The sequence below is a fragment of the Bufo gargarizans genome, chromosome 4 (assembly GCF_014858855.1).
Source record: "Bufo gargarizans isolate SCDJY-AF-19 chromosome 4, ASM1485885v1, whole genome shotgun sequence".
Taxonomy (NCBI): Eukaryota; Metazoa; Chordata; class Amphibia; order Anura; family Bufonidae; genus Bufo; species Bufo gargarizans.
In genome coordinates, this window is record NC_058083.1 from 39,416,140 (window position 1) to 39,427,296 (window position 11,157).

Here is an 11,157-nt window from a genome sequence, read left to right on the forward strand (position 1 = left end):
TCCAGGCTCTAACTAAACAACAGGTCCCTCTCTAGGACGTGGATGAGCTATCCTCAGTCCACCCAAAATAAGCACGCTGTCTGAAAAAGCAACCTGTGATACTTGCAGTTTGCAGGCTCTGGACATTCAGGGTCCCTCAGTGAGATGTGGCTTCTCTCACTCCCAGGAAGTTCTGAGCAAGTGTGTTGACAGCCCAGTTATCTAGCAACTCCCCAGGTGCAGCTCATCAGGACCCAGGCTTATTTTTTTTTTTAACCATCTCCTAAATAACTTTCTTCAGCATATGCTAAGAACCTGGGAGACACATATATACCCTCAATTACTTCACCCTGTGAGACACCACAATATATATATATATATATATATATATATACAGTACAGACCAAAAGTTTGGACACACCTTCTCATTCAAAGAGTTTTCTTTATTTTCATGACTATGAAAATTGTAGATTCACACTGAAGGCATCAAAACTATGAATAAACACATGTGGAATTATATACATAACAAAAAAGTGTGAAACAACTGAAAATATGTCATATTCTAGGTTCTTCAAAGTAGCCACCTTTTGCTTTGATTACTGCTTTGCACACTCTTGGCATTCTCTTGATGAGCTTTAAGAGCTAGTAACCTGAAATGGTCTTCCAACAGTCTTGAAGGAGTTCCCATAGATGCTTAGCACTTTGAAAACTTCAAGAAAACTCTTTGAATGAGAAGGTGTGTCCAAACTTTTGGTCTGTACTGTATATATATATATATATATATATATATATATATATATATATATATATTTAAGTTACAGCAGATAAAAAGTAAGTGTTAAAATGTTCTTTTTACAAGTTTTCATGTACCTGGTAATGTCACACAGCTCAAACATCCATTGTTCTTCTTACAGTACTTGCAGTTTGCAGGCTCTGGACATTCAGGGTCCCTCAGTGAGATGTGGCTTCTCTCACTCCCAGGAAGTTCTGAGCAAGTGTGTTGACAGCCCAGTTATCTAGCAACTCCCCAGGTGCAGCTCATCAGGACCCAGGCTTATTTTTTTTTTTTAACCATCTCCTAAATAACTTTCTTCAGCATATGCTAAGAACCTGGGAGACACATATATACCCTCAATTACTTCACCCTGTGAGACACCACAATATATATATATATATATATATATATATATACAGTACAGACCAAAAGTTTGGACACACCTTCTCATTCAAAGAGTTTTCTTTATTTTCATGACTATGAAAATTGTAGATTCACACTGAAGGCATCAAAACTATGAATAAACACATGTGGAATTATATACATAACAAAAAAGTGTGAAACAACTGAAAATATGTCATATTCTAGGTTCTTCAAAGTAGCCACCTTTTGCTTTGATTACTGCTTTGCACACTCTTGGCATTCTCTTGATGAGCTTCAAGAGCTAGTAACCTGAAATGGTCTTCCAACAGTCTTGAAGGAGTTCCCATAGATGCTTAGCACTTTGAAAACTTCAAGAAAACTCTTTGAATGAGAAGGTGTGTCCAAACTTTTGGTCTGTACTGTATATATATATATATATATATATATATATATATATATATATATTTAAGTTACAGCAGATAAAAAGTAAGTGTTAAAATGTTCTTTTTACAAGTTTTCATGTACCTGGTAATGTCACACAGCTCAAACATCCATTGTTCTTCTTACAGTATCTTGCATTTGATATAACGGTTATTGAAAATTAACAATATATTACATTTAAAATAGTTTAAGTATTTTTTTATATAAATTGGTAAATGTGTATAAAAATGATGCTTTTCTACATAATAATGGTACAGTAATGGGCACGATATTCACCCCACAGCAATACTGTTTAGTCTATATCCAACATGTATCAACATGATAATACTTTTCTATTCATTAGTGGCACAGCAATGGGTACGATATGCACCCGACAACAACACTGCTTAGTCTATATCCAAGATATATCAAAATAATAATACTTTTCTACTTAATAGTGCTACAGTAATGGGCACAACATTCACCCTATAACAATACTGCTTAGTCTGTATCCAAATATATTCTTTATAAATCAATTGTCACTTAAGTTATAATTACTGCTACTGCTATTATTGACATTTAAATGAATTATAACTCATAATATGTCTCATTTTATCTAATAGCAAAAGTGCAAAGTGAAATAGAAAATTTTATTGGCTCTGCTCAACCTCAAGTAAAACATAGGCAGAAAATGTCATATACTGACGCTGTCATTCATGAAATTCAAAGATATGGTGACATTGCACCCGGAAGTATCCCACATGCCACTACCAAGGACATGACATTCAGGGGCTATTTTCTTCCAAAGGTGAGATGAATTGTTTAGTTTCAATATTATTTTTTTTTTCTCTGAACATTAGTCAAGTTTGGGAATCTGGACACTGGATAGAAATTTAGTACTGTCTGTCACTTATTGTTAGTCTGTTTTATGCTATATTTTCTACATCGTTACAATTACCGATTATTACTTTTATTATGCATCTGTTTCATACTGTATGTTAAAGGCTATCAAGGTCAGGTCAGTGGAATACCCCCCAAGATCAGCTGTTTGAAGGTGCCACAGTGCTCAGACAGGCGCTAATGCCTCTGCATTGTTTACCAGACACAGTGCCATACATTTTGTAGTGGTTGGGTGTGGCATTGCAGCTTAATGCAGCTCCGTCTCATTTAAGTGGATGGGACATACAGTACTAGCGCCTGGTAATGAAGTGGCCACAGTGCTCTATTGAGTTCCGTGGTTCATTTTGAACAGTGAATTAGTGAGGATGCTGTGAGTGATCTGCTATTAATGGCATATCCTAAAGATAGACCTTCAGTATTAAAATCCTTTACAACCCTGTTACATTTCCTATACAGTTATTTGAAATACAGATAAGAAAACGATATGCTTCACCCACTAGAGCAGTGATGGCGAACCTTTTAGAGACCGAGTGCCCAAACTGCAACCCAAAACCCAATTATTTATCACAAAGTGCCAACACAGCAATTTACCCTGAATACTACAGTCCAGTATAGTCTATCTCGCATGTACTTTATCACTTAGCTATAATAGCCTGCCTACATTCAGTGCGCTGCCTGTGCTGTTCATAGTGTGTCCTGCGCTGAATGAATTGCAGGAAAAGTCTAAGGCATATTGGTACACCATAGACTTTTTCCAGGGTGCGGGTGCGGACAGAAAGGGCTCTGAGTGCCGCCTCTGGCACCCGTGCCATAGGTTCGCCATCACTGCACTAGAGGCTTGCACATGAATGTATTATAGCTCCATGCAACTTCTGTGCTGTATGGAGGCAAAATAAGGTATGCATAGAGGTCTGTACCATACTGTACCATTAATATTCCTCTGATTATGGAGGCAGAGGTGTAGCTATGATAGTTGCTTGGGTTGTGATTGCACCTAGACACTCAAGCCTAAAGGAGCCCAAAAGGTCCTTCTGAGGAGAACAGTACAATAAATCACGCATACTAGTTTGGGAGGGAAGCGGGGCACTGTTACAGATTTTACAACAAGGCCTAAATGTCACGGCTGAGGATGGGGAAAACCCTCAGCCGTGCAATGACAGAAGATGGTAGTCACGACTCGGCCAGGAAGACAGAATTAGGGATCAGGTCACCTCCTATTGCTTCCCTAATCTGACCCTAACTCCTAGCGACATGAGCCGACCTTGAAGGTAGGAGGACTCATGCTCTGGAACCTCGGGGCCCTACTAACCCTCCGCAGGTCCCTACGCTAGGAGCTGGGTAGACTACCTGTTCCTCCTGGACACGGAGAAATAGGAGTCTAAAGATGGCCAAACTATAAAGACAGGGGAAACAGAAACAGTCATATGGCAATGGCAGGTAAGTGCAACTAGTACTAACACCTACCTGCCACAGACACAGAGCCTGGGACCCAAGTATCAGTGCTGCTGTCCACAAACACAATAGACAGAGCACACACACCACACAGGACGCCAGGAAACCATACACTGCAATAAATAGACATGACACACAAACACATCCTCAGAACATCGTGTATAACAATACATAACAATTTGTTTATGACCACAAGGGTGGCCCCCACTGGCAGATGGAATTACCAGGAGGGTGTCTCCAGCAAGGCAAGGCTGAAGAACCCCCTCAGCTTCTGATCTCTAAAGAGGCTTTATAGCCCAAAGTGGCCACACAGACACACACAGGAGAGGGAATTAACCCTTCCAACACTAACCAGGGAGTGGAACCACATAAAGGGGAAGTGTCCAAATAAAGATCACACTGCAGCTGTTACCGCAGGCAATGACATGGGTGGCAACCTTGTCCTGGGAGTTAGCCAGAAGGCCGAGACACTGCCACCACATGTACACATCCAAACCAAACGTTGCCACGGGCAGCCACAGTGAAGGGAAGAGTCACAATGCACACCTAACATAAACTTGGTGCACACCAGACATACAAAGTGCATAACATACACACACACACACCTAACAGAGAGGTTGCCAGGTGCAACCGCATGAACATTGCCGCAAGCTGCCTAGCACCAGCTCAGTCTGCTAAACTGCGACAATAACAATGACTTGTTGCCCGCGGCAACCACAAGTGAGGCAACAAACTAGCGGCCCTCACCTGTGGTTGAACAACCAAATCCAAACCGCAGGCAACAGCATGCGGTTCAGGAGTCACGACCATGACCATGGCCATGACACTAAAGTTTTAAAATCATGCCTTTATGGAGGCATACAAAGATTTATTTTTGACTCTGTATCAATAACTCCATAATACCAAACTGCATATGATGGGGTCCTAGGTGCGAATCCAACCAAAGACAACATCTGCATGGAGTTTGAGAATGGCTGCCTGGAGCAGCTGAAACATTGCAGACACTGGGTGAATAAAACCTTGAATTTACTTTGGTGTGCTGCCTTCTTCATGCTTATTGCCATTTGGTGAGGATTTGTATTCTATCTCCCTGGAGACGTGCATCCATTTTTCTTTTTTCTTTCTTTTTTGCAATATTTATTATCTCACTGTGCGCTTGTACATAGAGTTTGCATGTTCTCCCTGTGTTTGCGTGGGTTTCCTCCCACACTCCAAAGACATACTGATAGGGACCTTAGATTGTAAGCCCCATTGGGGACAATGTGATGCTATTGCCTGGAAAGAGCTGCGGAATATAGTAGCACTACATATATAAGTGCATAAATAAATAACTATGATCGCCTACGGCTCCTCAGTGAAGTGTGCAATAATGTTTTACTTGGACCTTCTTAGGCCCCGCACGGAATAAGGACCCATTCATTTCAATGGGTCTGTGTACATGAGCGTTGTTTTTCACACATCACTTGTGTGTTGTGTGAAAATTGCAGCATGTTCTATATTCTGCGTTTTTCACGCAACGCTGGCCCCATAGAAGTGAATGGGGCTGCGTGAAAAATGCATCACATCCGCAAGCAAGTGCGGATGCGATGTGTTTTTCACTGATGGTTGCTAAGAGATGTTGTTTGTAAACATTCAGTTTTTTATCATGCGCGTGAAAAATGCATTATTGCGCATTTCACCCGAGCGGAAAAAAACGGAACCACTGAACACAACCGCAGACAAAACTGACTGCAATTGCTTGCGAAATGGTGCGAGTTTTCCTGAATGCACCCTGAACGCATCCAGACCTATTCCGTATCGTTCGTGTGCAAGGGGCCTTACAGTTTACATTAGTGGTGAACAAAGCATGCTTTGGTTCATTGTTCCGAAATCGCTTCATTTGGAGTTCCATCATTCCAACATTCAAATGTATGGGCTTCATGTAAATGAAATTCGTTAAGTCCAAAATCTCACGAGACTGCGACTTCGGTGAAGAACTTCGGCATTCAATTCTACAACTTGAAAACCCATTTAAAACTGCAATACGAAGTTCTGATTACAGTTTTAAAATGGTTTTCAATTTGAATAATCAAAGTTTAAAGTTATTCAAGGAAGTCTCGCAAGACTTCAGACATAACGAATTTCATCTCCTCAAAGCCCATATATTTGAAAGATTTACGGAGACGGGTCTCCGTACAGCTTTCAAACAGAGTTTTAAACAAAGCAACATTGGATCTGTCGCTCAACACTAGTTTCCATGCACATGGCTCATGGAATCTGTAATCTTTTTGTCACCCATACATTGTTTTGTCCCTCTAGGGCACCATCGTCATCCCATTGCTGCACTCTGTTCTGAGAGATAAAGCTTACTTTGAGAAGCCAGAAGAGTTTTATCCTGAACACTTTCTTGACTCAGATGGAAAGTTCAAGAAGAATGAAGCCTTCATCCCCTTCTCATTAGGTAATATTTTTTTCCTGTGAATTACCATTAAGCAGATATCATGCAGAGGTGTAAGAAAGCAGCTGTGCTTATCTAATCCTGTAAAATCCCTCAAATACTGATATTCTTTTCACCTCTTTATATTTAAAACAGGTAAAAGAAGTTGTGCGGGAGAAAACTTGGCAAACATGGAGCTCTTCCTGTTCTTCACTTCCCTACTGCAGAACTTCACATTCCAGGCCCCTCCTGGTGCAGAGCTGGACCTAAACCCTGCCCCAGGGTTCGCTAATATCCCTTTACCGCATGAAATGTGTGCAATCCCTCGCAATGATACATATTTACCTAGTTAAGTGAACTTCAAGCAGTTGTCTTCTGCTGGCCTAAGGCAACACACCTGGATAGTTTTGCAATGCTTGGACAGTCCATAACCTACAGAAGGAGCTACATCTTAGTAATGGTAGCTCTCTGCTCCTACCCTAACTCTTAACTCAGAACGGGACTTTTATTTGGACATTTGATCACAGCTGTTAATAAAAAAAAAAATCTCTTCTCAGGCCTCCAGTTGATGTTGCATGCCATGAGTGTTATCACTGAAATTTCTATAGTTTTGTGCCCCCCCCCCCCCATAGGTAGACCATGGTGTGGTCTAAGGAAGTCTGACATTTTAATCTTTAATCGTGTACAGAGCAGAATAATAAATAAACAGCGGTGCCGGATCTCTCATTTGAAGAACACCAATGGCACCTAACCCCATTGACTATAATGGATTTCTACTATGATATCCATCATTTTACCAGAAAAAAATAACACAGCATGAGGCAATATTTTCCCTGGCAATTTTGACAGAATTGGCAATGGAGGTTCAAGTACAGATATAAATTAACCCTTATAGAGTTGATAAGAATGAAAAAGGGACAGATCTGTCAAGTATAACCTATAATCCTACTGTGCTGATCTAGAAGAAGACAATTTAAGACCTCATGCACACGACCGTTGTGTGCATCCGTGGCCGTTGTGCCGTTTTCCGTTTTTTTTCGCGGACCCATTGACTTTCAATGGGTCCGTGGAAAAATCGGAAAATGCACCGTTTTGCAGCCGAGACCGTGATCCGTGTATCCTGTCCGTCAAAAAAATAGGACCTGTCCTATTTTTTTGTGGGACAACGGTTCACGGACCCATTCAAGTCAATGGGTCCGTGAAAGAACACGGATGCACACAAGATTGGCATCCGTGTCCGTGATCCGTGGCCGTAGGTTACTTTCATGCAGACGGATCCGAAGATCCGTCTGCATAAAAGCTTTTTCAGATCTAAGTTTTCACTTCGTGAAAACTCATATCCGACAGTATATTCTAACACAGAGGCGTTCCCATGGTGATGGGGACGCTTCTAGTTAGAATACACTACAAACTGTGTTCAAGACTGCCCCCTGCTGCCTGGCAGCACCCGATCTCTTACAGGGGGCCGTGATCAGCACAATTAACCCCTTCAGGTGCGGCACCTGAAGGGGTTAATTGTACTATCATAATCCCCTGTAAGAGATCCGGGCTGCCAGGCAGCAGGGGGCAGACCCCCCCCTCCCCAGTTTAAATATCATTGGTGGCCAGTGCGGCCCCCCCGCCCCTCCCTCCCTTGTAATAATTTGTTGGTGGCACAGTGTGCGCCCCCCCCCGCCCCCCCTTCCTCCCTCTATTGTAATAATTCGTTGGTGGCACAGTGTGCGCCCCCCATCGGCCCCCCCTCCCTCTATAGCATTAACAACATTGGTGGCCAGTGTGCGGCCTCCCATCCCCCCCCCCCCGCCATCATTGGTGGCAGTGGAGTTCCGATCGGAGTCCCAGTTTAATCGCTGGGGCTCCGATCGGTAACCATGGCAACCAGGACGCTACTGCAGTCCTGGTTGCCATGGTTACTTAGCAATAGTACAATAGTAGAAGCATCATACTTACCTGGGAGCTGCGATGTTCGTGTCCGGCCGGGAGCTCCACCTACTGGTAAGTGACAGGTCTGTACGGCGCATTGCTAAATGAACTGTCACTTACCAGTAGGAGGAGCTCCCGGCCGGACACAGACATCGCAGCTCCCAGGTAAGTATGAATCTTTTACTATTGTACTATTGCTAAGTAACCCGCTGCCACCAATTATCGGGGGGGGGGAGATGGGAGGCCGCACACTGGCCACCAATGTTGTTAATGCTATAGAGGGAGGGGGGCCGATGGGGGGTGCTATAGAGGGAGGAAGGGGGGGGGCGCACACTGTGCCACCAACAAATTATTACAATAGGGGGGGGCGCACACTGTGCCACCAACAAATTATTACAATAGAGGGAGGAAGGGGGGGGGGCGGGGGGGCGTACACTGTGCCACCAACAAATTATTAAAATAGAGGGAGGAAGGGGGGGGTCGGGGGGGGCGCACACTGTGCCACCAACCTATTATTACAATGGAGGGAGGGAGGGGGGGGCCGCACTGGCCACCTTTGATATTCAAACTGGGGAGGGGGGGGTCTGCCCCCTGCTGCCTGGCAGCCCTGATCTCTTACAGGGGTATATGATAGTACAATTAACCCCTTCAGGTGCAGCACCTGAGGGGTTAATTGTGATGATCACAGCCCCCTGTAAGAGATCGGGTGCTGCCAGGCAGCAGGGGGCAGTCATGTACACAGTTTGTAGTGTATTCTAACTAGAAGCGTCCCCATCACCATGGGAACGCCTCTGTGTTAGAATATACTGTCGGAAATGCGTTTTCACGACCTAACTCATATCTGACAGTATATTCTAACATAGAGGCGTTCCCATGGTGATGGGGACGCTTCAAGTTAAAATATACCATCGGATTGGAGAAAACTCCGATCCGATGGTATAAAAGGGACTCCTGACTTTACATTGAAAGTCAATGGGGACGAATCCGTTTGAAATGGCACCATATTGTGTCAACGTCAAACGGATCCGTCCCCATTGACTTGCATTGTAATTCAGTACGGATCCGTTTGGATCCGCACGGCCAGGCGGACACCAAAACGACTTTTTTTTCATGTCCGTGGATCCTCCAAAAACCAAGGAAGACCCACGGACGAAAAAACGGTCACGGATCACGGACCTACGGACCCCGTTTTTGCGGACCGTGAAAAAATACTGTCGTGTGCATGAGGCCTAAGTCATACTGTGATGTGCAGATAAAATTATACAGTGATATAGTGAAATAGCGACGATATAGCATCACTGTCACCATGCTGGCATTTTTGTATTTTGAAATTTCAGTAATTCACATTGCAACTTTGCCCTGTTGTGTTACATGTTGCAATATGACATCCTTTATTTTCTTTATGATTGTAAACCAATTTGCAATGTTGTGAAAAAACTTCAAATAAAAAAAATGAAAAAGTAATACAACCTATTACTATGTTATTACAAGGTTTATTTATTTATCATTAGAGATGAGTGAATCGAAGCTGACGAAGTGGAATTCGATCCGAATTTCCGTAAAAATGTGATTTGCACCGAATACGAATTTCCTGGCGCTTCGCGGTAATGAATCAAATTTTTTCCTAAAATGGCTGCTGCACGTGTTAGGACATGGACCAAGGAACTCTGATAAGGCAGGATCACCCAGATTGACATGCATGCAGCCAATCAGCAGCCAGCCTGCCCTGTGATGTCATAGCCCTTTAAATAGTGGCAGCCATCTTAGATTCTGCCATTTACCAGCGTGCTGAGTGCAGGGAGAGACGTCAACAGGCGCTAGGGACAGTGTTAGCAAAAACTATTTAATTGTTCAAAAAAAGCAATTTACCAGTGCAGTGAAAGATAATTCAAGGTGTAGGGAAAGGATAAGGAGGAATCATTCCACAGCTTTTATGATGAAAAGTGTTATGGAGGGGAGGTTACAGCCTGGGTAATAGGAACAATCCTATTACACCTTGCTGCACTGACTGGGGATCCGAATTGCCATTATACAGCTCTGTAATTCCAGCAAACCGTTCTTATTAGGGTGCAAGTGCTGACTGATACAGCCATTGACAGGGTTTATTATAAGGAAATATTTCTACATCTTATTTGCCCTTGTGCAGTTATATGTTCTAAAGCATTTTTTGGCTTTTATAAGTGGGTAAGAAAAGGGCGTATTAGCTGTTGAGTGGTGTAGTGTGAAAATGACAGCCCTTTTTGCTGTGTATTAGTGGAAAACCAAAATATATTTGCTGTTTCATTGTGCAGTTACTGTATATCTTTTAAAGCCTTTTGTGGCGTGTGTTACTGTAAGAAGAAAACATATTTGCCGCTCAGCGTTGCTGTTATCTGTTTTAGTGCCATTTTTGCTGAGGATTAGTGGTAAAACCATATACTGTATATTTGCCGTTCAGCGATGCTGCTATCTGTTCTAAAGCCATTTTTGCTGTGTATTAGTGGCACAACTAAAATATATTTGCCGTTTAGAGGTGCAGTTATCATATATCTTTTAAAGCCTTTTGTGACGTGTATTACTGTAAAAAGAAAAAATATATTTGACATTCAGCGGTGCAGTTATCTGTGGTAAAGCCTTCTGTGACGTGTATTAGCAGAAAAATATATTTGCCGGTCAGCGGTCCAGTTATCTGTGGTAAAGCCTTCTGTGACGTGTATTGCCGTGAAAAGAAAATATATATTTGCCGCTCAGCTGTGCAGTTATATGATTGAAAGCCTTTTGTGGCGTCTATTCTGAGTGCAGGGAAAGACGTGAGAAGGCGCTAGGGAGAGCAATTGGAAAAACCTTATTGTGAAAAATGTTTTTTTTAAAACAATTCAAAAGTGCAGAGAAAGGATAGGGAGGAATCACTTCACAGCATCTTAGTGCAGGGAGACATGTCAGAAGGTGC

General features: G+C 42.7%; 1 protein-coding gene across 2 annotated transcripts in view; it reads left to right on the plus strand.

Annotated features, from left to right (window-relative positions):
* Nucleotides 1–6,927, plus strand: part of LOC122934081 (cytochrome P450 2K6-like) — a 174,533-nt gene extending 167,606 nt beyond the window's left edge. Inside the window, exons 8-10 of one of the 2 annotated variants that reach the window (XM_044289244.1) lie at nt 2,161–2,345; nt 6,188–6,329; nt 6,462–6,924. In XM_044289244.1, coding sequence (XP_044145179.1) covers nt 2,161–2,345; nt 6,188–6,329; nt 6,462–6,658 — 524 coding nt within the window. In that variant the 3' untranslated portion in view covers nt 6,659–6,924. Of the gene's footprint in view, nt 1–2,160; nt 2,346–6,187; nt 6,330–6,461 lie in introns of both variants that reach the window. The other variant, XM_044289245.1, reaches the window with a different exon arrangement.
* Nucleotides 6,928–11,157: the final 4,230 nt, after the last annotated feature.